The sequence below is a fragment of the Eptatretus burgeri genome, chromosome 3 (genome assembly GCF_056783735.1).
Source record: "Eptatretus burgeri isolate ZD-2024b chromosome 3, Ebu_testis_v1, whole genome shotgun sequence".
NCBI lineage: Eukaryota > Metazoa > Chordata > Myxini > Myxiniformes > Myxinidae > Eptatretus > Eptatretus burgeri.
In genome coordinates, this window is record NC_140963.1 from 110,125,950 (window position 1) to 110,153,616 (window position 27,667).

At 43.3% G+C, this 27,667-nt stretch overlaps 1 protein-coding gene across 1 annotated transcript; it reads left to right on the top strand.

Annotated features, from left to right (window-relative positions):
• Window positions 1-14,766: 14,766 nt before the first annotated feature.
• LOC147030696 (homeobox protein DBX1-B-like) lies at window positions 14,767-26,673 on the top strand. The gene is made up of 4 exons (XM_085875007.1): window positions 14,767-15,111; window positions 15,644-15,751; window positions 17,245-17,435; window positions 25,229-26,673. Exons 1-4 carry the CDS (start codon window positions 14,934-14,936, stop codon window positions 25,424-25,426), a joined length of 675 nt encoding a protein of 224 aa, XP_085731133.1. The 5' UTR covers window positions 14,767-14,933; the 3' UTR covers window positions 25,427-26,673.
• The last annotated feature ends 994 nt before the right edge of the window (window positions 26,674-27,667 follow it).

The following is a 27,667-nucleotide window of genomic DNA, read 5'->3' on the forward strand; positions in this document are numbered from 1 at the left end:
TTCTACTTCAATACAGGGTCATGACAACAATTCAGTATATGGTCATATCAGTTCCATATATGACTACGATGCTAGTTCAATATATTGCTTTGACACTACTTCAATATATGGTCATGATTCTAGTTCAATTTATGGCCATGATGCTATCTTTCAATATGGCGATATGGCGAGACACAGAGTTCACAAAGACACACAGAGCATCACAGGCATATAGCTCTGGGGTTTTTTCACCATTCTGTGCATGTGCAAGATGTTGCAAAGAATAACTCTTCCTTATCATCACTCTCTGGATGGTTCGCTGCAGGCATGTATTGATCTTCATTCTTCTTTTGACTGCTTCTTTACTTCCCCCAAAGGGTCCTTAAACCTGACCCGAATCTCTTGCCCTGAGGGTGTTATTCTATGGATTTCTGACTCCCTTAGTAAGGAGTCAAAGTTCATACCCCATGCGCATGAAGTGAAGAGTGGGGTTAAGCAATTGGTTCACTTTGTCTGTCTCTGTGTCCACAAACATCAGTCTATGATCGAGGAACGACTTAATTTCACTTGAATTATATATTTTGAACAATGTAGAACATGGATCAGAATTAAATCAGAAAACGAACCTGCAGTTTACAATACTTTGGCTTTAAATTTGGCAAAATGTACGGAATCTCGTCCCGATCGAGCATGCACAGAGAGGAGTAAGAAAACAATTTTACTCTGTCTGCCTGTCTGGTAGTTAAAATAGAAAATCATTCAAAACAGGACACTTACTGTTTTTAATGACGTTACAAAGGACACAAACAACAAGCATGAAAAACTAATGCAACTGATAAATAAGGTGCTGTAAAAGATGTTGCATCAATGGCGGTCAATTTCTGAATTTTTTTTTTCCCCCTACAGCCATTAAAATATTTATTTAATTATATACGTGAACACCATAGAATACAAATCACCTTTTTGGCACTTTTAAAAACCTCCAAGTTAGCAGTACTGACAAAATTTCACAATATATATATATATATATATATATATATATATATATATCTCTCTCTCTCTCTCTCTCTCTCTCTCTCTCTCTCTCTCTCTCTCTCTCTCTCTCTCTCTCTCTCTCTCTCTCTCTCTCTCTCTCTCTCTCTCTCTCTTCCTCTCTCTCTCTCTCTCTCTCTCTCTCTCTCTTTCTTTCTCTCTTTCTCTCTTTCTCTCTTTCTTTCTCTCTTTCTCTCTTTCTCTCTTTCTCTCTTTCTCTCTTTCTCTCTTTCTCTCTTTCTCTCTTTCTCTCTTTCTCTCTCTCTGGATCCCACGGTGTGAAATAAAGATCATATTCGGAAACGCACCAAGCAAAAATTAAAAAAAAAACCCTTCGCATGTCCTTTTCTCTCTCAAGACTGTGTGAGGTAAGGTGTTCTCTGAACTTTAGAGTTATTTTTATTTTACATTATGGGTCGTGATGTCAAGGAAGTCAAACAAGTCCACAAACGTTTATTCTATAGCTCACAGGCAGGTGAGCACTCAACACCTCATCTCACAAAAATACATTGAGGATTCCAACAGGACAAGGAAATAAGGGAAGAGGAAAATCATGGTATTATCTCGGAGAATAAATAAATAAATAAATAAAAACATGAGGTGTAGGAAAATACGATGGGGGAGGTGAGGAAGAAGAGGAAGAAACAGGAGAGTGAGAGGAGTTCACAACCACAGCAAACAAGGAAAGGCCTTTTCTCCCTGAAGGCCTGCCCGTCTCAGTCTCGTCACCCCCCTTCAAAACACAAACCAGGGAAGGCCTATTCAGCATTGGTCGGCCAGGTGTTGGTTCAGAATGGCCGGGTAGGCACGACGGGAGCTTTGCGCCGCCGTGAGGTGGGGTCGACCAGGCAGGGCTGCTTTTGAGGGGGTTGCTTAGGCCCCGCCGAGATAGGTTAAACAAAACAACACCGCTTCTGCCTCGCCACGATCCCATCAGTCACGGGCATCTGTGCTGGAGTGTAAAAGCTAAATAAACCGAAATTAGATGGCTATAGGCACCAGCAGCTGCTCCCAAACGTCTCGTTTCTTTCCTATTTGATAGCATTAACAGGGGGCTTATGGCAGTGCCGTTAACAAAGTACCACTTTAGCCTGGTTTGTCTTTCACGCTGAATGCAGGTGCCAATCTCTCTACCTCCTCCTTTCCCTCCGCTTCACTTTCGCACGTTGTTTTTCTTCAAACTTTTTCAATCTCTCATTTTCTTTTCATGAAAGTTTTAATGGTATTGCTCAAATCAACGAGGATTTGCATATGTCACACACCTTATATAACGACCCCTTTACCCCGCCCCATGCACTTCTGCTCACACACACCCACCTTTTCAATAATAAAATAAATAAATAAAGAAGTATGGGATTATCAAGACCTATTCTTCATCTCTAATTCAAACCACATCAAATGCTCCAGACTGTCCTTTTGTAATTATTACACCATAATAATATGATAGTTAGACTGGCTGGATAGCCTAGGACCTGAGAAGGATGTGCACAAGCATTTGAGGCATTTGAACTGCTTTGTCTGGGTTTGAATCTCGACTCAGCTATAGAATGTCATCCTATTATTTCGCATGCAGTGCGAGGCATCAACGTGCGTGCCATAAATTTGGAAGGACCTGAAATCGAAGAACCCATCCGCTAGTATCGGTTGGTGGATGTTGAAAATCCCACGATGTGATTGAAGAATTGGCGAGTTGAACAAATTACAAATCCCAGCCCAAACTGGTAAGCGTGGTGAATATGCCAACACATCTAACGAGGTGTTCTTCCTGCAGTGGACTTAACGCAGGCTGATTTTGAGGATCATGATGAATATAATCGCTGCCAGGTTCTTCAAAAATGGCATCACAAACGTCCGATGAAAGATTTCACTGTTTATGCTCAATATGACATTAAAAGAAACACAAAATGGTTACATTTCACCCAAAACACAACCTATTACAGTATACATCTGAAAGTTACTGCAAACACAGCATAAACTAGAGGGGGAGCACTCGGTAGAGTGCAAAACCTCGTCCGCCAATACTGCTGGGTCACTTAAGTGAACCTGATATCCTATTCATTGTAGGTCAAAACGGATCAGACTCTACTGAACCACGATTGAATAAACTAAACTAGATCGACGCACATGTAGAAATGCCCAAAAAAGAAATCAAAATTTTTTTGAAAAAAAAAGTTTCAAAATTTCTGGGTTTTTTTCTCTAACAAATTAATTTTTTCGGGGGGGGCGGGGGGGTTGGAAATCACTTAAAACATGTAGAAATGCAAAAAAAAACTTCAAATTTTTTCAAATAAAATCGAAATTTTTTTTTTTTTAAGTTGCAAATTTTTTTTTTCTCTAACAAATTTTTTTTTGGTAGGAAATCACTTAAAACATGTAGAAATACAAAAACAAAATTTCAAATATTTTTTCAAAATGGCCGCCATAGCGGCCATATTGGACTTTGGACCAAGTCCAAAATCTAATGGCATGATCCTTGGACCATACCTAATCCCCCCACCAAGTTTTGTCGAAATCCGTCCAGGAGTTTTTCCGTAATACTGTTCACAAACAAACAAACAAACAAACAGACAGGGGTGAAAACAGTAACCTCCATCCATCTTCGATGGCGGAGGTTAATTATTTACGATGTGGAGTTATTCTTTTAAAATCTGAAATATTGAAGTGTACTGAAAATAAACCTCTATAAAATAAAGCCTCTCTTCCGGGGTCCACATAGACCATCCATAGGGCAACGACATGTGCTGAGTTCTCTGGAGACAGCCGATTCACGTGACACGAGTCATTAAATGCTGGTGGCAAACCTCTTCACATCCTGGTAGTCACCTAATAATCACTAGGGGTGTGTTCAGTTATGAAGCAGCTCTCTTGCACTTGCTAAGCCAGTTGTCCCTTATCAACGATTTCCAATAGAGTGCTTGCCAGAGTTATTAAGCCACTTGGAGAGCACTCTCCAAGAAACTTGGTAACCGAACACACCCTGGAAATTTGACCATCCTTGCGGACAAGTGTTACTCATAATTCACATTCAAAATCACATTTTTACACCAAAATTGGAAATTATCCAAGATGAATGGGTATGTAAATATGTAACCTGGTTAACCTCCGCCATCGAAGATCGGAGGTTACTGTTTTTACCCCTTTCTGTTTGTTTGTTTGTTATCTTGCCAAAACGAAGTTTTTGCAAGATATGTTAGGCAGCTTGTATGGTTTTTCTTGTTTTTTTTTATTATTTCTTTTTGTTTGTCTGTAATCACGTATCAATCACTCTGCAGAGCACAGTTATCATTGGAAATTTTTGTGACTTCGCATATCAGAGTCCTATAGAGGTCCCTTTCAGCGCATAAAATTTTCAAGGTCAAGGTCAAAGGTCAAGGTCACTGTCGCAAATCAGGGGAGTCGACGAAACCCTTATTTTTTGAGTAATTTTGATCGGATCGTCTTCAAACTTGATGGGAATATAGTTCATGGTCTGGCGCTCAGCTGATTAATTTTTGGTGGCGATCGGCCTTGACCTTCATGGTTAGCACGTGAGGTCAAACATTTGACCCCAAGGTCAAATTTTCAAGTTTTAGGAACCATATTGTGTAGTACCTCAAATTGAACACCTCGATGAGTGCTTTCTCGATATGTCAAGCTTGAGACATTATGACGTCATTTGGTGACGTTATGAGGCAAACGCATATTTTTCATGGTTACTCTGTAGAACGATTCTGATCGGAATCTCTCGTAGGCAGATATTCCTCAAGGAGTCGCTCCTGGTGGATAGCAGCTCTGTTCACCTCAGTGTGACCTTAAAGAAGTCACACATGGTCACCTTTTGGCAAGATACCAGGTGACATTGGTTTTATTTGTTTGTTTGTGAACAGTATTACGGAAAAACTCCTCGACGGATTTCGACGAATCTTTGTGGGGTGTTCGGTATGGTCCAAGGATCATGCCATTAGATTTTGGACTTGGTCCCCCCCCCAAAACAAAAATTGTTAGAGAAAAAAAGGTATTTTTTTTTGCATTTCTACATGTTTTAAGTGATTTCCAACCCCCCCCCAAAAAAAAATTGTTAGAGAAAAAAAATTGCAACTTTTTTTTCAACAAAATTTTGATTTATTTTTTTTTTGCATTTCTACATGTTTTAAGTGATTTCCAACCCCCCCGCCCCCCCCCCAAAAAAATGTTAGAGAAAAAAAAATTGCAACTTTTTTTTCAACAAAATTTCGATTTCTTTTTTTTTGCATTTCTACATGTTTTAAGTGATTTCCAACCCCCCCCCCCAAAAAAAATATTACAGAAAAAAAAAATTGCAACTTTTTTTCAACAAAATTTTGATTTATTTTTTTTTTGCATTTCTACATGTTTTAAGTGATTTCCAACCCCCCCCCCCCAAAAAAAATGTTAGAGAAAAGAACTATAACTCTGTCAGCACTGTTGACATCATATTTAATGAATAAGATATAAGGTTCACTTGAGTGACTCAGCTGTATTGGTGGCGGAGGTTTTGCACTCTCCCGAGTGCTGCCCCTCTAGTTTACTCCTGACATCATTCTTTGATCCATTCATTTTTCCATTCTTTTTCACATCAATACATAACCCCCCCCCCCGTCTATTCCCAACTACACCAACCTCCCGCCTCCCTTGCTTTCCACAAGCAAGTGCTTCCCCGCAAAGCATTCCTTGTTATCCCTTTGCCTCTGTCGAGAAGAATAATCTAATCAAAATAAATATTATGATAATATTAATCATCCAATACTCGTGCCGTATAATTCGAGAAGTATCCCTTTGATTGTTTGTTTGTTTGTTTTTATCTCTGGGCTTGTTTGTTTGTTTTTGTGGACTTGTTTGTTTGTTTTTTGTTTTTTTTTGTAGGCTTGTTTTTTGTTTGTTTATTTGTTTGTGGGTTTGTTTGGTGTTTTTGTAGGCTTTTTCTTGTTTATGGGCTTGTTTGTTTGTTTATTTGTTCGTGGGCTTCTTTGTTTATTTTTTGTTTTACTTGTGGGTTGTGTGTTTGTTTGTAGGCATGTTTGTTTGCTTATTTGTTTGCTTTTTGTTTTATTTGTGGGCTTGTTTGTTTGTTTTTTGTTTTACTTGTGGATTGTTTGTTTGTTTGTGGGCTTGTTTGTTTTTTGTTTTATTTGTGAGCTTGTTTTGTTTGTTTGCTTTTTGTTTTATTTGTGGACTTTTTTGTTTTATTTACGGGCTTGTTTTGTTTGTTTTCTCGTTTGCTTTTTGTTTTATTTGTGGGCTTTTTTGTCTGTTAGACTTATATACACTCCTGAACCGCTGAGGTGGATTGAGTTTAATCTGAGGTTGTACACGAGGTTTGCCCCTGAAGGTCATAACCCTCACCTACCCACCGTTTTTTTGCCTTAATCTCTCAATGGTGAAGATGTTTTGTGTAATCTGTGTAATGTTTTGAGATATCTTGTTCACAGACAGATAGACAGCCAAACAGGGGTGATTACATAACCTCCGTTCATCTGAAGTGTTCATCGCAATTCTCTACATGAAACCCAAAGACATCATTGAAGTGGGGGAAATATGTATATAATAATAATACATTTATCAATCTGTCTGTCCCTCGGTCACATATTATGAGATTCCGTCATCTTTCGAAATTGGGAGATAAATGTTGTTTCGTCATTATTTCATTTTAACATTGTATTTATGCATCATGAAGAAGACAATTAATTTAGCATTATTTAGTAATACAACCAGCAAATACAACCTTTCGCTTCGTTGATGGGATTGGTGAAGGGGGAGAGGAAAGAGGAAGGGGGGAGGGAGCAAGGAGGGGTGGGGGAGTGAAAGGGGGAGAGGTAGGAGGGCATGACGAAGGAGGGAGCTAGGAAGGGGGGAGAAGAGTGAGGAAGGGGGTGGGGAGAGTGACGCCTCACCAAATGTCGCCATACACTCTGGGAGGGAGGGTGGGAGCGAGGAAGAAGGGGGGGGAGGGAGTTTGGGAGGAGGTAAGCACAAAGGGTGGGGGGGGTTCTGGACTTTCGTTAGGTGGTGGAAATTGTGGAGAAAAGGGAGGCGGGGGGGGGTATTACAGGATTGAATGAAATGGGGTATTAATTTATTTTGCGAATATTAATTTATTTTGCCATCATTACTCCGGGGATGTCCCCACCGAGAACAGAGCCACGGTATGACCATGGAAGCTTGAAGAGATCGAAGCTTGATGAGCACTCACCAAGTGGCATAAGCACTCAAAGCAAGCACTCCAACAAAACAGCTGAAGGAACTTTAAAAAACAGAACATTTAATTTTTGTTTTTTTATATGTATATCTATGTCAAAGTGATGGGTCGTATAATGAAAGAAGATTGCACAAAAAGGGGAAATGTCAAAATAAAATTGCACATTTTCAGTGAGCAAGCCACCACCCGAGGAAGCACACAACAACACGGGGCCAAACACAGGCGAGTAGCGCCTGACCTTTGCTTAAGTCGATGATATATTCAGTGACAGTGCGAATATTGTAGAGCACTCACCAAGTGGCTTAAGCACTCAACCAAGGACTCCAACAAAATGTTTGATAAGGAACGGCTGGCTTGGCAAGCGATTAGCGATCGCCAATCGGTCATATGAACAACATGCACCCTGAGGCACCTGGAATGTCAAGCAATGTCCGAATTGGACAAATGAACACTGTTTTTTAAGCAGTCCGAACTGTTGCTGAAGTCAATAAAGAAGTTTAAAAGCCCGAGAGTGTTAATTTTTGATTTTGCCACTGAAATCACATCTGGAAGCCACCTTGATCCAAACTGTGGCTTACATGGAGAGATGGTGCATGTCGAGTTCGGATTCAGACACTGCTTCCACCGTTAATTAGCAAATCTAAAGGTTCTCAGAACATTGAAAGTAATGATTGGGATTTTTAAGAAACGATTGGAGACAAAATTAGTGATGGAAACGCTTTCGGGGGAATTGTGGAGCCAGATCATTTTGAGCCTTGTGCAAGCGATTCAGATAAAGAAGGCAGAAGTATTCATGAAGATGAAAATGTTGGTCACATGATCACTGCAGCTAGGTAGCGTTTGATTATCCGTTCAATTAACTGTTTATAAGGGAGGGATTTTGTATTCATTGATAAATCGTCTTATATATTAGTCGAGCAGTAATACCCGTCATCACCTGACAGCATAGAGACTGCCCAGGTAGACTCAGACACTGTGGACAAAATGGGCGACGAATGCTTTGTCCTCCCATCGCAGGCTGACCGGGTGTCTTGTATGTTGTGGGATCGTCTCGTTTCATACTTTTCCCGGATGCTATCTGTGTCCGTTCCGTGTCCCACTGTCGTGTCAGTGAGATATCGATGTCCCACCCCAGTGGATGGGAGATTGTGGAGGGTGGAGGAGGGGGTGTTGGTATTGTGGGGGTGATGATGGTGGAGGGTGTGTGGGATGTTGGTGGGTATTGTGGTGGGGAGGTGTGAGGTGGTGATGGGTATTGTGGGGGTGATGGTTGATGGGGGATTGTAGGGGAGGTGAAGGGGGGTTCCCTGAAAGTTTTAGTGTCCTCGGACAAATCCTCCCAGCGGAGTAGACGATGATACATCCATAGTTTCTCTCCACGATAAATAGATGGTGATTCATTTGATTTGTATAAATGTGTGTGGATAATAGATAATTATTTTCAGGTGCTCTTGTGGTAACTGCCGGGTAATGGCAACAGGGGTTTGAGTCACCGCTCAAATCGCCCGTGTACATGTACTGGAAGTTGGGTGGAGATGGTGCTCCAGTTAATCATGGGGATGGCCTCCTCTCTCTTAATTGTGGTAAATAACCACAAGATCTAGCCATCTCTGTTGTTTGATAACAGTTCTCTGTAAATTATTCCAAGCACAAAAGCAAACATTTCATAGGCCCGATCAACACTTGGGTATGTCGGACAAACCTCGTCCAATTTCATGCAAACTTCGGGTCTTTTGTCCATTGGTGTAGCCTGAACCCATCTCAGTTTGTATGACCACCAAGGTGTAGCATCGACTCGGCATATTTGTGGAAAATCGAAAATTATTCACCGTTGGAGTTAAATCATACCATGATGTAACCCGGAGACAACACCGATGTGGTGGTCTACTTTTGAGTGTGACGTCACGGCAAGGCGTGAAGAAGAAGAAAATGCTTACTTTTAATCGCAAGTCGGAAAAAGACACATCGTATCTATTTTGATTGGTATCAAGCGATAGATTAGTGTCGAGGTGGTCTGAGCGTTTGGGTTCCTCTTGAAGCACTCAAGCAAGCACTCCATTGGAAACCATTGAGAAGGGACGGCTGGCTTGGAAAGTGCTCGCTCGCTGCTTGATAAATGAACACACCTGATGTAGAACTTGTTTCTCGTTACCTCCGTTACTGGAAAGTGGACGGAGGTTTTGTTTTCTCCCGTGTGTGTCTGTTTGTGTTTGTGAACAGGATATCTCAAAAAGTTGTGGACGGATTCGGACGAAATCTGGTGGCGAGCTTCGGTGTTTGATGAGGACGAATTGGTTGAATTTTGGTGAACATCCAAATCAATGAGCTCAGAAAATTGTGGACGGATTATGATGATGTAACCGGGCTGAATGTGAAACATCAAGGTGACAATTTATAGTTCACAATGCCATACGCAATGCCAATGTCGATATTCGAGCCCAGGTTGGAAGCCAAGAGCATGTGAGAGTACCTCTCTCAGGCTGTAAGCCAGTGTGTGAGTGTGTGTGTGTGTGTGTGAGAGTGAGAGTGAGAGTGAGAGTGAGAGTGAGAGAGAGTGAGAGAGAGTATTGTTAGAAACAGAAAATGAAAAAAAACGACACGTGTTTGTACATATATGCCCCCCCCCCCAACCTACAAATTCCTCTTCTGACTCCCTCCCCTCACCTCACCCAATTCCCCACTCTGAATAATAAGGGAAGATAATTGTACTTCCTCAAACAAAATGTAATATACTGTATTGTACACCACTCCACCACAATTCCATATCCAGGTGAAGCATAATGTCATCGCCGGGCGTGGAGGGAAGGGAGTACTCAGTTTTTACTCTGTTTTCTTATTACCCTCGCCGAAGGAGAGGGTATTGCGTTTGGGTCCATTTGTCCGTCTGTCCGTCTATCTGTCCACAGCGAACTTTCGTGTTTTTCCATGCAAACGATTGGCAGATTGAGAGGAGATTTTCATCACCAGTGCGACTGCTAGTGTAGAATGTATTAATCATAATTATGACATCATAGCTGACATGGTCTGGCAGTCATGTTGGAAAAATAGAAAAAAGTTGGACCTCTGGATGTCTGAAACCGCACCAAGGAAAAAATTGAAACTTGGCACATGGCAAGTACTCATTGGGATTGTGATTTTTATGATGTCATAGGTGCCTTCCTTATGATTCGGTCAGCAGCCATATTGTTTTATTTAAACCTTCAAAAATCTCCTTCTCTGAAGTGGCTGAACAGATCAGGCGAAACTTTACACATACACTACATGACCAAAAGTATGTGGACACTACTTCTAATTCATTGATTTGGCTATTTCAGCCACACCCATTGCTGACAGGTGTATAAAATCAAGCACACAGCCATGCAATCTCCATAGACAAACATTGGCAGTAGAATTGCCCTTAATGAAGAGCTCAGTTACTTTCAACATGGCACCGTTATCGGATGTCACCTTTCCCACAAGTTAATTCATCAAATTTCTTGCTCTGCTCGAGCTGCCCCGGTCAACAGTAAGGGCTGTTATTGTGAAGCAGAAATATCTAGAAGCAACAATAGCTCAGCCGCGAAGTGGTAGGCCACACAAGTTCACAGAACGGGACTGCCAAGTACTGCAGCATGTAGCGTGGAAAAATCATCTGTCGTTGGTTGCAACACTTACTACCGAGTTCCAAACTGACTCTGGAAGCAACGTCAGCACAAGTACTGTTCGTTGAGAGCTTCATGAAATAGGTTTCCATGGCTGAGCAGCCGCACACACGTCTAAGATCACCATACACAATGCCAAGCATCAACTGGAGTGGTGTAAAGCTCACCACCATTGGATTCTGGAGCAGTAGGAAACGCGTTCTCCAGAGTGATGAATTACGCTTCACCATCTGGCAGTCCGACGGATGAATCCGGGTTTGGCGGATGCCAGGAGAACGCTACCTGCCCGAATGCATAGTGCCAACTGTAATGTTTGGTGGAGGAGGAATAATAGTCTGGGGCTGTTTTTCATCATTCGGGCTAGACCCGTTAGTTCCAGTGAAGGGAAATCTAAATGCTACAGCATACAATGACATAATGGACAATTCTGTGCTTCCACCTTTGCGTCAACAGTTTGGGGAATGCCATTTCCTGTTTCAGCGTGACAATGCCCCCATACACAAACTGAAGTCCATACAGAAATGGTTTGTTGAGATCAGTGTGGAAGAACTTGACTGGCCTTCACAGAGCCCTGAACTCAACCCCATCAAACACCTGTGGGGTGTATTGGAACGCCGACTGCGAGCCAGACCTAATCGCCCAACATCAGTGTCCGACCTCACTAATGCTCTTGTGGTTGAATGAAGCAAATCCCCGCAGCAATGCTCCAACATATAGTGGAAAGCCTTCCCAGAAGAGTGGAGACTGTTATAGCAGCAAAAGGGAGGGGGGGGGACCAACTCCATATTAATGCCCATAATTTTGGAATGAGATGTTGGACGAGCAGGTGTCCACATACTTTTGGCTATGTCGTGTATGATTGGCCTATCCATGAGGCCTATCTATGAGGAACAAAACATTCACACATATGACGTTATAACAGGTCACATGGTTTGGCAGCCATATTGGATTTATACAAAACCGATAAAAATCTTTTTCTCCAGAACTGCTGGACAAATTAAGGGGAAACTTCACACAAATGTTCCCCAAGTCATGGGTATACAAGTTTGTTGAGGAATAATTGATAGGTCACATGGTTTGGCAGCCATATTGGATTGAAGAAAAATATTAAATAATGTTTCCTCTGGAACCGCTTAATCAATCAATGTGAAACTTCACATTTATGATCTAGTAGTGATGGGGAATAAAAGTTTTAAATTTCAACTTTATCGGATGCGTGGTCTGGCAGCCAGAATTATTTATGTTTTTTGATATAGGTTCTTTTTTTCTTTTTATTGATTTAAAAAAAAATAAGGCTGTGCCTGGATGGGTTTGGAGGGAGAGGAGTAGCAGCTGAAATGTGTATCCTATCCGGGTTCCTCCTGATGACTTCATCTCTGAGTTTTTGCTTGTTTGGGTTCCTTCTGATTTTTCCAATGCAGGCATGTACATATTTGGTCTTCCATTTGATTAATTGAATTTATTTTAATCCCATTCTAATTTCAATTGAATGATGAATAATAATATTAATAATAATAAAAACGTCATGAGTCAGGGTCAGGTGTCCGATTAAAGCGGGGTTGCATCAAAGAGGGAAGTCTTGGTATCCAGTCATCACTGCCAGCAGTTATAAAGTGGCAGTTATAATTATGTCTCTTATTTTATTACATAACACACCAGTACACAAACGCCACACAAAATCAGACTTGGTGAGGGACTGCAATTCTCCGATTGCTCTTTTTCTTGTTACTTGCAAAATCGAAGATTTTTCAAGTATCAGACTTGTTCTCCAGAGTGATTTTGGTTGGTTGATTTTGTTATTCTGTCTGTCTGTCTGACTGTTTTTCTGTTTATCGCCTGCAGGTTAGAATTTTAAACCAATATTCACGAAACTTCACCACATGGTAGAGTTTGTCAAAAGGAAGAAGCCTATTGTTTTTGAGGTTAAAAGGTCAACAACAGGCCAAAGGTCAACAACTTTGGTGGGATTTCTAAAATCCTCAATTTTCATCTGATTGACTTGAAATTTGAAGAGAAGTTGCATATTTGATCATTGAATTCAACCACCCATTAATTTTTTAGGTCAAATTTGTTTGATGGATTTTATCCATAAAAGTATCATGCTCTGCAGAGAAAGTATCATGCTCTGCAGAGAAAGTATCATGCCCCGCACGACGTCGTCTTCTTGTTTGTTTGGTCAGGTGATATCTCAGCCATGCTTTGAGACAGGAAGCTGAAGTTTTTGGACAAAAGTGAAGAAGTGCTTTGGCAAAATCACTATTTTATATTTTTAGATTAATCAATTAATTGATTAATTACTCAATTATTAATTTTATTTCTCATCCTGGCAATTTGATTTTATTTCTTCATAATTTATTCATAAATTTGTCATTTATTTATTATTTATTCATAATTTAATTGAAATTTATTTTATTTCTCATCCTGGCAATATCTCAGGCACCTTTTGAGTGAGGAATCTTATATTTGGACATGACAGTTAACAAGTGATTTGACTAAAAGGGTATTTCTGATTTATTGATTAATCAATTAATTATTTAATTTGCGATTAATCACTTCATTTTCAAATGAGGTTGTGGATTCAGATGAAACAGTAGTGGTTTAAGTATGGTATTAGGCAATTGATTGAGAAATCAATTATTTTACGATTATTATTTATTTTAATTATGCAATTAATGAATCAATCGATTAATTGTACACCTCTCCACCACAATTCAGTCTCCATATGCTGCATGGTGAGTCTGTACCATTTCTACATATTCACTTCAGAAGTACATTTGTACACATAAACCAAGTATCATTTGTACACATTTATCTCAGAAGTGCACCGCTCCCTCCTTATTCCTTGCCCACGTGCTGCATGGCGGCATCGCCCCGACAAATGTCACACGTTGGAGGATTTGTTATTTATTTATTTGGCATTGTGGCGGTGTACTTTGAATGCACCACTCCTTGTTATCACCTTATTCCCAAATGGTTTATCATGGCACAATGCAAGATCATGTGTGCCTTGTTGTGATAGTAGAATCGTTCTTGGCATACATTAACTGACTACTGACGTTTCAGGAAAGTCTCGGCACTTGCAAGAGGAGCTGATGGAAAAGTTCTACAGATTTTATTCCGTCATAGCCGACAAGGCTATTGATTCGACAGACTCAGGTAAACAATTAATCAAAAGTGGTTTTAACTCCGGGAGAAAGAATAACGAATATCTTGAAGCATCATCTTGTAACAAATTGAGTAATCATTTCAAATCCATCCAAGCCACCATTTCATCTGATCATCGAATGATCATTGCAATACACATACATGGTCGATCGGTCCTTGTCAAAATCTTTGCATGATTTTTCATCACGATGTCAAAAAGTGAGTACTAGCTCACTGCAAACAGGGGGCACTGCATCAACAGCACAGCGGCGCTCCCAGCAATGACACAACCAGCAGCCACAGGCTGCATACAAAATATTAAAGACGACTACTAACTACTACTTCTTGACGGCCCCAATTATTCCCACCTTTTTGTGTGGTCGGCCAGGGAGCGTTTTTGGACCAAGTCTTTCACGAACGAGCTGGCCAGACCTGACATCGAAGTGTGTCTACCTATCTCGACGAGCGTAGTAGCAATGAAGGAATTTTGCTTTTCCTCTTGTGATGCACTTCACATAACGTAAATATAACTTGTGTTCCTTTAAGTCGATGGAAACACTAAAAAACAATTTTATCATGTGGATGTGGTCACTTTAAAACTAAATTGTTGCAGCTGCAATTCGAAGGAGGAAAGAAAAGGAATCTTTTGATACTGATGATGCACAAATCAACATGATTCTGAGTGTATTACAAAAACAAACACACCAAGGTTTTCTAAACCATGTGTATGGCTGCTGTCCTAAGCCCAACGATAAAAGTGAAATTTTTAAAGAGACCAATGATAGACAAAGTTGATTGTCCATGACTATATGGGGAGGGGCACTGCCTGCTTGAATGGGTGGGTTAGCCAAGAGTCGAGGTTTTCCGAGGGAGGGAAGGGGCTGGATGAATCAGCAGACCGGTGATGAATATATAAGCCAAATGAGACTTAGAAAACAGAGCGAATGCACTTGCCTAACACCATGTACTCTTACCTGTGGCCTTACTTTGCACCGTCCGGTGCAATTGAGAGACACCCCAGAGCCGAGTGGCCTCCTCATGGGACATCAGGTCATAGCCCTCCATCTTCACTCACAAGCAATAAAGGTCTCAAGTTCGGCATCGATTGGATCTTATCCGACGGTGAGTGAAATCTGTTTTTATTGGTCTTTCATTCCAGTTTTGTTTTGCTCTTCCAATTGAGTTTTTAGCCGGTCATGTGAAAACTGATGTTAAGGCAGTTTTTTAGATTGTGTATACGGGCATGGAATGGCCTTTAAACCCACGCTCTGCACATAGCTCGGCGTGAAACAGCATCGGTCGGGTGTTCAGATGGCTTATTCATTCATTCATTCATTCTTCATTCATACGCTTTGACGTACACTCCGAAAACAATCCGCGTGCTCCGAGATGCTGCACCTCCACCACGCACTATTAACATCCCCTTTCCATTTCATATCACTGAATTCAACAAGAAAAGGTCATTTATATCCATCAGGGTCTTTATGACTGTGGTGCCCACCGAAAGCCCTATGATATCCTCTTGGCAAGGATTCCATGTGGAAATTCCATCTTCCATCTTAAGACGAGACGGTTGGCTTGCTTGAAGTTCCATAATAATCAGAGTGTGTATTGAGATTATTTTTCTATTTTTGTTCCTTGGATTGTAAAACAGATTCGTCTCACGTGCACAAGGACAGCACGTCCCAAAGCCCCCAGGCATGGGTCCCTCTGTGTGTGGGAAACTGTTTGGGACCATTTCTCCGCTGTCATTGTGATCGAGGTGAGTAGGAATGGGTCAACCAGATGAACTCCAGGATTTAGGATTGCAATCTTGAGCATTATTATCGTTTTATATCTGTTTAGAGTGGCCGACGGGGGTTGACGGGACGACCTAAACCTGGAGGCACGCACATGTGCTTGAAGCTGTCCAGCCTGGGTTTGAATCCAGACATAGTTAGAAACTGTTATCCAGGTGTTCCACAGTCATGATGATTCATCAATGGATGTGCAGTCTCTCGGATGCATGTTAAACTGAGCATCCTGTGTGCTGGAATTAGTCGGTGGACGTGAGCTATCGCCGGCACCATGAACTAATTCCTAAACTAACCACCTATTCGAACGTCAGACCTGGCCAGGAGGTTCGTGAAAGACTTGGGCCAAACCCCCCCCCCCCCCCCGGTGAAACCCGTAAGAATGTGGAAGTAATTGTGGCCGTTAAAGAAGAAGAAGAACTTGCTTGTCCACAAATCCGATGGGTTTGTACATGCAGTAAAAAACCGCTTATTAAGGCATAACTATTAATCTCTAAAGGTGTTCACCACTAAACACCTTTACTCCCCAAAATCCAGGATCGCTGCTCACCTCCTCATAATTAAGGTGTCTGGCTTAAGATCTTAGGGTCTTGAGTTCAAACCTCTGTCGCACCATTGAATTAACACCAGGTGGGATTGAGTCAGCCTGTCATCCTTCCGAGGTCGGCGAAATGAGTACCAGCTTCTGGTTGTGGGGGCATTGCATTAGCAGCACATCCATACCCCCATAAAATGATGCAGCCAGGCTTCCCCAGGCTGCATACGAATCAATAGCCCCCCTCCCAATCCAAAACCATGATCTTTTCTACACCTTTTAAACCACCCCACCATCTCCCCCACAAATTTTCCCTCTGTATCCATCTTGTCCAACCCCTGCATTCTGCCCACCCCTCATCGTTCACATCACTTGTTGTCCATCTCTGTTTATCTTCTCCCTCCGCCCTGTTCTTGGTCTTTCCCCCTTCTCTTTCTGCTGTTCCATTTGTTCTGTTGCATTCGGACGCATTCTGTGTTCTCGCTCTTCCACGCGCCTTGACTCCATATATATATATATATATATATATATATATATATATATATATATATATATATATATATATATATATATATATATATATATATATATATATATATATCGTCTACGGATGAAAACTTGCTATTCCAGGTTATGTATTTATAATGTATGCAGCAGAGGGGCGGAATTGAAAAAAAAATCAATTTGAGAAAGGGAATAGGATGATCAGAGATATAAAGTATGTTATGAGGGCATGTAGGAGTGGGGAGAGAAGAGAAAGACGTTTGGGAGGAGACAAGGATGAAAGTGGGGAGAGGGGGGAGGATGACAAGGGGGTGGGTTCTAAAATTTCACCATATTTACCTACATAATAAACAGATGCCTCTCCATTGACACACATACAACTGTGTGAAAATGATTGTAAATTCTCCTTCATCTCGTTTGTAGTGGTGTTCTCTCCAGCCTGGACGTTGCCTTCAGGAGTCGGAGGGTCCAGGAGACGTCGAGGAGCTGTGCGTCGTGCCGTATTTTCTGAAGACCAACGTCAGGGTCTTGAACTCGCATTCCAGAAAACGCCGTATGTTTGTCCACCAGAGCGACAGAGACTCGCCACGCGTCTTGGCCTTCGGGACACACAGGTGAGCAGGTCTTCAATGTTTCTCCATTATACCACCTCTTCAATATTGTTCATTGCTCTGCTTTTGCTGCTTTTTGGCAGGAAACTGAAATTTCTATCCAACTTTACTTCCCAAGCTATGTACTTGTAGATCCGACAGATTGTGGCAGATGTATCGTGCACTCACCTTTGAGCTATCTAGTCTGGGTTCGATTCCTGAATCAACTCTATACTCTCATTTTGATGCTTTGTAGGCAGAGCCTTGCATATGCTGAGGATAACAGTGGGACAGAAAAAAGGACATCACCAGAGAGAGATTGAATATACAAGACACAACAAGCAAGGGAATGAATAAACAGGAAATGAGTGAGAGATTAGAAATAAAAAGACCTAAACAAAGCCACAGCAACAATGGACCTCAACTGACAAACAGACTCGGTGCAAAGCATGAATGAAGTAGTCAGTGAGACTTATGAATGCACTCAACAATGTCTTCTTTTTCTTCTTCTAGCAATCTAGCATATGGCAGCTTGGCTGCCAGGGAGCTATCATTTGGGTTGGGCACAACTTTGCCACTGATGCTGTGCCCCTCAACCAGTACACTGGTACTCATTTCACCAACCTCAGAAGGATCAGGCCAGGTCAGGTATGGGAGCATGTGCCAGAACAGCGCGTCGCTGCGTCCACTTTCCGCCAGAACTCCAGGGGCCTCCGTCTGGTCTTCCCCCAGGCAGATGCCAGGCCCATCCCCATCTCCTTGAGATGCTGGTCAACCTGCTGCAACCATGAGGCACGTGATCGGCCCATTGGCCTCCTCCACTCACGAGACTCCCTCGCTGAGAGAATCTGGTGGGCAGGATCAGCGTTAGGAAAACGAGCCACATGTCCGTACAGCCGCAACTGACGCTCACGGACCATGCAGGTAAGAAATCTCATCCGAGTCTCTCTCAGCAACCGCTCGTTGGTCACAAAATCTGACCAGCGATAGCCAATGATTCTCCGAAGAGACCCGGTACCAAAGGAATTAAGTCTCCGTCTCAGATCCCTGGTCAGAATCCAAGTCTCGCATCCATAGAGCAAGACTGGAAGCACCAAGGACCTGAAGACTCAGACTTTCGTCCTCCCGCACAGGTACCGGCAGTGCCACACCCCATGATCCAGTGAATCCATGACTCCCCAGGCCCGACCCAGACATCTATTGACCTCTGACTCACAGCCAGCAGAGACATGAATATCACTGCCAAGGTAAGTGAATCTCTCCACGACCTCAACATCCTCACGACAAACAGACACAGACAGGACAGCAGCATCCAAGATGTCATTGAAAGCCTGGATCTTAGTTTTGACCCAAGAAACCCATAATCCCAGGGGCTCCGACGCCTCATTCAGCACCTCGAGGGCCCCCAAAAGGATATATAAAGTCTCCGCAAAGATGACTGCATCATCTGCGAAATCAAGGTCCGAGATCGTGACATTCCCAAACGATGCACCGCAGCTTGATCTTTCCGACATCCTCCCTAAAATCCAGTCCATACAAGTGCTGAAAAGTGTGGGGGCCAGTACACACCCCTGACGAACTCCAGTAACAACTGGAAATAAGTCAGAGATGGTACCACCACACTTCACAGCACTCTCAGTACCAGAGTAGAGTTCAGACATCAGATCGATCAGTTTTGGTGGCACCTCACGAAGACCAAGAATCCTCCAGAGGCCATCCCGATTCACTGAATCGAACGCTTTACAGAGATCAACATAGGCTGCAAGCAGCCCCTGCCGAAACTCTTGTCTGCGTTCGGTGAGGACACTTAAGAGCAAGGATACGGTCAATCGTTGACCTCTTTGGTGTAAAGCCTGACTGTTCTGGACGCTGGTGCTCAAGCAGATGGTGGCGAACCCTATCAAGAATTATCTGAGCAAAGACCTTGCCCAGCACTGAGAGCAGCATCACCCCTCGGTAGTTGTTGCAGTCTTGGCGATCACCCTTCCCTTTCCAGAGAGGGACAACAAGGCCCCTCTTCCAATCAGTTGGGATGATGCCTGTGTTCCAGGCAGAGCACAAAACTGCAAGCAACGACACGAGTGCAGCATTTCCACCAGCCTTGAGAAGTTCAGCATGGATGCCACGGATCCCTGGAGCTTTACCCCATTTCAACCGGTTCACCGCAGCCCGTGTTTCCACAAGCAAAGGTGGACCACAGTTGATTGGAGGGTCAGCAACAGGGATTGTAACACCCTTGACGTCCAACTCGACAGCTGGTGGATCACCTGGTACAACCGCTCAAAGTAACCGGCCCAGCAGGCCTTCACTTCAGACTCCTCTGTCAAGAGCCTACCACTTTCTGCTCTAACTGCAGTGCTCCGAGTGATGGGCTTGGATGAACGCAATGCGCGAATTCCCCTGTAAGCGGGACGAGAATCACCTGTCCACATGTGATGCTCTACCCCCTCACAGATTCCTTGCACATAGGCCTCCTTGTCCACCCTTTGTGCACGTACAGATTTACGCCTCAGCTCCCTGAACAGCTCAGCTCTGACATTCAGCCTGGCCCTGCGACTCTGGTCAATGGTATCCAGTGTCCCTTGAGAGACAAAATTCTTCTTTGCCCTGCGGTGAGTTCTAAGACATCCACCGGCAACATCAAGGACGGTGGTCTTGAAGGTAATCCATAACTCTTCAGGACCCCCCAAAGCACCCAAACACCCCACATGTCCACTCAGCCTGTTCGCAAACTCCTCAGCTACTCTCTCATCCTTGAGCTTGCCAACATCCAGCCAAGGCTGAGATGGTACCATTCTCCAGGATTTAAGGTGCAACTTTAGAGTTGCTACAACAAGCCGGTGGTCAGTATTGAGGGACTGAGCACTCCGGTAGACCCTGCAGTTCTGGATCATCCTCCAGCGACCGTCAACGAGGACATGGTCAATCTCCTTTGCCACACCGCCAACGTTGGAACACCAAGTCCAGCGATGAGCTTGTGGGCACTGAAACCATGAACCAGCCACCCGAAGTCCATGACTTCTTGCAAAGTCAAGGAACTTAGTGCTATTCTGGTTCATAGTTCCTGGCCGATGGGGACCAACACATGTCTCATAACCATCCCTATCAGTTCCAGTCGATGAATTGAAATCCCCCAAGACTATAAGTGTATCTCGTCTGGGGCACTGATCAACCACACACTCGAGCATGGCGTAGAATGTGTCCTTCACGGTGAGGTCACTCGCCTCAGTCGGAGCATAGACAGAGACCAGGGAAATGACACCTAAGGAGTGACGAATCCTTAATCTCATAATATGCTCGCTGACCGGTGTTACCTCAATTATCATTGGGGTCAGCTTATTGGACACAGCTACAGCAACTCCTTGAGTATGGTAACCATCAGAGCGACCAGACCAATAGTAGGTGTAACCACCCACCATTATCTCTCCGCAATCCGGTCTCTGAACCTCAGAGAGTGTTGCAATACCAATGTCCAAACGCTTGAGCTCAGATGATAACAGAGACAGGTGATCATCCTCTCTTTGGGATAGGACATTCCAGGCAACCACCCGAAGGGACCGCCTCAGGTTAACCCAAAGAGACCGCCGTCTGGTGGACGACACCTCAGCACCTCTCCGGCACACTCTCCCGCAATCTGACCCAGGGAGGTTATCCCGTGGTTTCCCTCCTTTCATCAAAGATTGGGGGTCCCGAAGGCTTTGCCCCAATCCCATCATCCAATGAGATGCCCTGCGAAGGGAAGCTGCACAGGAGGTACTCCCACGGAGTGGGTTTTCAGATATTTTTGCGTTTGTGTGTTTTGCGGAATGAAGGATTTTACAGTGGCCGGAGTGCAAATCCTGCTCCCAACCTCCTAATAAAAAAGTAACCCAACTGCAGGAGGACGTCCGCAGACACAGTTGGGCACTCGATATGGATGGCCGTTGGCTCACAAGGAGCTCCTCCGCCCTTTGACAGGTTTTGTTTTTAATCCTGTTGGGTGTCCATTTCCAAACACCCTCCTCACCAGAAAACCTGATGGGGGAGACGGTTTAGTCGCCGACAACCCGACCATGGAACAGGTTAGTACAGGTTTACATGGTACCTGTAGCAGGTCATAGATCTGACCTGACCTGACAATAATAATGAACTGACTCAGAAGGACGACAGGCTGAATCAACCTCACCTTGTGCTAATTCAGCAGCCGACGGGGCTCAAACTCAGAACCCTAAGATCCCAAGCCAGCACCACCACCAGGCTACTCAACAATGTGATGAACATTAACTAAAGGGTTAAAGAAGATGATTTCGGAAGGGCAAGCTCAACCTTTGAAGATCGTTGATCAGAAAAGCTCACAGAACCGGGATATAGACTTGTTGGCTTGACTTCAGTTGTGGGAAAAGTGATGGAGACATTAAGTAAGCGCTGGGGAACCATTTGAATATTTTCTAACAAATTAAATGTGGTCAGCATGGATTCACTAAAGGGAGATCATGTTTAACAAATAGAGTTCTATGAAGCAGTTTCTAATTGGGTTGATGAGGGAAGTACAGTGGATGGAATTATCTGGACCTCCAAAAGGCATTTTATAAGGAACAACATAGGAAGGTGTTAACAAAGGTGATGGCATGTGGAGTGGCTGGTAGAGTGGCGAACTGGATTGGAAACTGGTTAGTAATGGGAAGTAAAGAGTGGCTGTGAGTGGGAGGATGTCGAGCTCAGAGGATGTAAGTCGTGGGTTCCTCTGGGATCAGTACCTGGACCATTATTATTCATAATTTACATCAATAATTTGGATAGTGGGGATAAGAGTTAGCTTTCCAAATCTGCATAAAACACAAAGATGAGAGGTAAGGTAGACAGCAGAGAGGGTGGTGATCATATTCAGGAAAGTCTAGATAGTTTCATTGATCGGGTAAAAGATTTGCAGGTGTTTAACAGAAATAAATGTAAGGTGATGGGGTTAAGTTAGAATTTAATGAAAATAGGGATTATATAATGCAAGGATTAGTCATGGAGTGTCACACACGAGAAGGATCTGGGAGTGGCAATGTGCACAGGATTGGTAGGTGAGGGTGGTAAGTAGACAGTACACTCCCAAGCAACTATGGATAAAGAAAGCTTATAGGGTTTCACGTTGTACCATATTCATAGCAGGTAATAATCTCCTTTCTCACGTCCAAAGTCCCTGTGATTATAAATCAAAAGGGGGTATTATAAACAATGTATTGGGATATTTTGAGGCCTCATCTAGAATATTGTGTACACTTTTGGTTACCACATCTGAGGAAGGACATAGCTACCTCAGAATGGGTCCAGCAAAGAGAGACCAGATTGATTCCAGGCCTAGCTCGCCTAAGATATGAGGAGCGGCTGAAAGCGGCAGGACTTTTCACATGAGAAAGGAGATGATTACGAGAGGATCCAATGGAGATGTTTAAGATAATGTTCTTCTTAGTCCTTATGCAGCACAAGGCTGTGAGGTAGCATAATTGACTGAGGGCACGGTTGTGCCACTGACACAATGCCCTCTGCTCATTAGGGAGGCATTTGTAATTTGTTCATGGTAACGGCGATAGCTCGCCTCCTCTTCGTGAAGCACGCCATGGGATCTTTAATGTTCACCAACTAATGCCAGCAGACGGGACGCTCATTTAACGTCCATCCGAGCGATGACACATTGATGAATCACCCTGCCTGCGAAACACTGGGATGACAGCTTATAGCTGGGTCGGGATTCAAACCCAGGCTAGACAGGATTGAGGTGAGTGTGAATACCTCGAGGTCATCCTGTCAGCCCTTTAAGATAACTAGTGGGCCCATTGGTTCATTGGACAAAATTTTCATCGGTCTTCATGGCCTTGTAGCATACCCCCCCCCCTGCTGTACTGCTTGAGCATGAGCTTGCCTTTCACCAAGGCCAGATGTGCTTGGGCCAGGGTGGTGGGAGGTAGACGCACGCACACACACACACACACACACACACACACACACACACACACACACACACACACACACACACACACACACACCTCATCCATTTATAGGAGATGAAGTGTATCGACAATATAACGGTGGAATAATTTTTCAGGAGAATGGACACTGACCAGACAAGTGGCCACACTTGAAGAGTAATGGAGTTATGACAGTATTAAGGCAAGGGTCTTTTACTCAGAGAGTGACGAATGCATTCGATGGTCTCCCTGCAAGGGTGGTGACAACAGAGTCAGTGGATAGTTTTAAAATTGATTAATATAGGTATCTAGAAGTAGTGGGTATGGGAGAGGACGGTGTGGGGGTGTGGTTGGATGGGGTGGCCGGGAGCGAGGTACAACGATGTTGGCATGATTGTGCAGCCTTGATGATCCAAATAGCCTTCCCCTGTGTTTAATTTCATTATGAATCTTTGTAAAAAAAAAAAAGATCAAGTATGGTCGTGAAAGAGCATGGAACCGGAAGCTCACTTCTCTTCTAGTTCTTGCTTTGCTTTCTCTTCCGTACTTGCTCTCCTTCTTTTCTTTATTGAATGGCGTATTCAGAGCATTGAGGCTCAATGTACGCCATGCCCCAAAACCAAACGTAGGGTGTCAGCGATAACTTGTTCTTGGGTGCCAGCAATAACTCGCTTACTATTCATGAAAAGACACCTTACAATGTTTAACATCCACCAAGTAATGCTAACAGACATACCACCCAGCTCTGCATACATTTATTGAAGGTGTATAGGCAAGTGATCACTGCCTCCATAGCTCCTGAATTATTTTTTTTTCTTTGCTGTTAAGAAATATATAACCTCCCATTTTTGAGCTCTTTCAACCAGCACAAGAATAAAAGGCTTCCTTTTTTATATTGTGGCTTCTTATAGTTTTCCTTTTTTTATACCATGAGCTTCTGCTACTTGATGTTCACAGTAAACATACAGAGTTTCAAGAAAGATAGAGAAGCAATGAATGTACTTCGCCATTCCTTGGATACCAATGATAAAGACTCAGAATATTAATTTCTGCTTGTCTGCTTGTAAAGCATGAGTCACATTTGCTCTACGGTTAGGATACGGCGGCCGTACCCCCCCCCCCTTGAATTGACAGAAACGTGCGGCGGCCGCAGAGTTTCTGAGGTGGCCTCAGGGTGGCCCTATGCCATATGGCTATCTTTTACAGGCCGTAGGGGTCTCCGTGGAATTAAAGCGCGGAGTAATAACTTTTTTCATTTCCAGGTTGGCCATAGCAATTCAACAAGCCGGAGCCATGACGTAGATGTTTTTCACGTCGACCGTACGTAGGGCGTACGGTGGGCTTGCGTTATTCATGCGTTTTGCGTAGGCTCTTATCAATGAAAAATGAATTTTGCCAACCCCAAAAAATTACGGCGGCCGCACTATTTCCATGTTCGCCTTAGGGCCCCCTGCGGTCGCCTTGCGGGCACCTTGAGGCTACCTTGCGTCTGCCTTGAAAAATCTATGGCCGCCGCAGGGACGCCCTAAGGTCACCGTGCGACATCAAATCAAAGACCGTACGGCACCCCCACATTTTCGGTCTCCACAATTTCTAAATACCCCGTGCGCCTACCCGAAAAATAAAAACATATGTGACTGCTAGATTGTGTGACCGCGGAAATACTGCGGCCGCCCTATAATTGCTAGTGGCCGTAGATTTTTTAGACCCTACGGCCGCCGAGCCAAATATAACTGAAGCATAAGTGCTTCAGAAGGATCATTACCACAAAATGTTGGGAAAGCACCAAGTTGGCTTATCGTGCTGAGTGATGAATTTCTTCACCTTCCCATCTCCGTTTATTTACAATACACTTTGCTTTGTTTCCACTCCCTTATCACACAGGTCAAAATTTGGTTCCAGAATCGACGGATGAAATGGAGGAATTCTCAAGAAAGACGGCAGCGGGAGCCTGAGAAAGGAACCAAATCCGAATCCAGACTTGACGAAGGTGTCGTGGATGAAGGCCTATTCTCTACCTTCACTACCCAGCCAAGCCATAACTTCAGTGGAGAGCAAAATCGTTTTACTGCATGCGTTTGACCAATCACACCAATCGCATGGAGAATGGCACCCGGTGTGAACGATGTGCAACCACTTACTTTCACACAGACAACATCTTCTTTAGTTGGAATTCAATTTTAATGGGAATGTCAAAGCTCACAATCTCCATCCAGACTGAAAACATGTCAATTAATATATGATGCAATGTAATGAGGTGTGCATATATTTTCATAGGATCGATTATAATCGGAACCCGGCTGATTCCATTTTATGTATGTATTTTAGAGACAACTGGTTACACTTTTACTTAGAAACACTGACGACATAATTATAATGCCAGCAGTGGTCAGAGACGCAAAAATATAAGAATTGTGTAGTTTATAAGAATTTATCATAAACTGAATTCAGAACGACCAATAGGTGGCACAATATGATCACCTCAAAAAGGTTCTATGGCTTAGACATTTTTTCCGTTAAATGCAGACACATTTTTGATAGTTGTCCCTGCAATGAATCATGCAATGGCATTGCGACATTAAATTATATAATTCGACCTTGGAATTGCTGATTGGAATGATCCTCATCGCAGTGAATGAATGCTGAAGACTTTTACTGTATCGTGCTTTCACTATGATCCCTTATTTTGACCAATCATTTATTATATCACTTTACTTTTCTTTACCTGAAACATTTACATCTGAATAAGTTATGAAGAGTGTTAGACAAGGAATCCGACGCAGGAGAAGGTAATCCGGCCCATCATGCCCACGCATTTCCGCCAATATTCATGTACCTTCTATCCTCGATGCTTCCAGGTACCTATCCAAATCCAGTTAAAACCCTTACACCGTTTCAGCTGCCACCACTGCTCCAGGGAGATCATTACATGCATTAACTACCCTCTGATTGAATTAAAGACCTCTGCCTGACTTAGTGTCATCCCAACTCACCTTTTCTTCACTCTCAGGTGATGGCCTCGGGTACAATCGCTGCCGTCCATTCTGCTGAAAATCATTTTCTGCACTTATTACCTCAATACCCTTCATCGTCTTCAACATCTCGATCAGATCCCCTCGTAATCGCATTTTTTCTAATGTGTAAAGTCCTGTATGCCTGGTGTCAGCTTAATGGTAAGGGTAGTGCACTTGGAATCCAAGGATCCTGAGTTCAAATCCCGTTTGGCTGTTGAATTAATACCAGGTGGGGTTGACTCGGCCTGTTATCCTTCTGAGGTCGGCAAAATAAGTTCCAGCTTGCTGGTATCCTGTGGGGTGACCTATCCAGGATTGTCCCTAATAGCCAAGGAGACTGCTTAGGCAGCACCAATGCTCTGCACAGAGTATGGTCCCAATGTATGGATGGAAAGTCCTATCTCCTTCGACTGTTCCTCATGGCTAAGTCTAGCTAGGCCCAAAATAAATGCAGTCGCTCTGTGCTGAACCCTCTCTCTGGCGACTATGTCGTTCCTCAGATGTAGACATGTGACGACCAAAACTGAACACAACATTCCAGATGAGGCCTCACTAAATTCCTGCACAGTGTTACACTACCTCTTTTGAGTTATAATTTATCTCCGAACTAATACATCCTAAAACCTCGTTAGCTATACCTATGGCGACGTGGCACTGTGATGTTTGCTTGCCTCACGTATTTATTACCACTGCCATATCCTTCTCCTGTGTGCCGTGCTCCAAAACTGCTCCTTGCATTGTATAGTTTATATTTTCATTATTCTTACCCATCCTCAGCAACTTACATCTCTTTATGTGAAACTGCATCTGTTAATCTTTCACCCAATCAATTGCAGTATCGAGCCTTTTCTAAATCAGATTACCCCCCTGCTCCGTTCTCTGCTATCTGCCTTACCTCCAAGCTTGGTGTCATTTGCAAATTTGAAATCCTACTCTTAACCCCACTCTCCAAGTCAATGATGTAGATTATGAATAATATTGGTCAGCGTACAGATCCCTGGGGTACCGCACCACTTACGTCTTCCCAATCAGATATCCTTCTGTTGAACATCAGTCTTTATCCCGAAGCCCGTTTCCAATCCAGTGGGCTGCTCCACCAATCAATTCACATGCCCTCATCTCAGCCAACATCCTTCTACATGGTTCCTTGTCAACAGCTTTCTGAAAGTCGAAATATACCACATCAACTGCATTTTTTTCCCTTATCAACCCAGTTAGAAACTACTTGTGACATACATTGGTGGCATAAGGGTTAGAGTGTCTGCTCTTCTGCTCTTACTGGGAGCACTGACTGGGAGGTCAGTGGTTT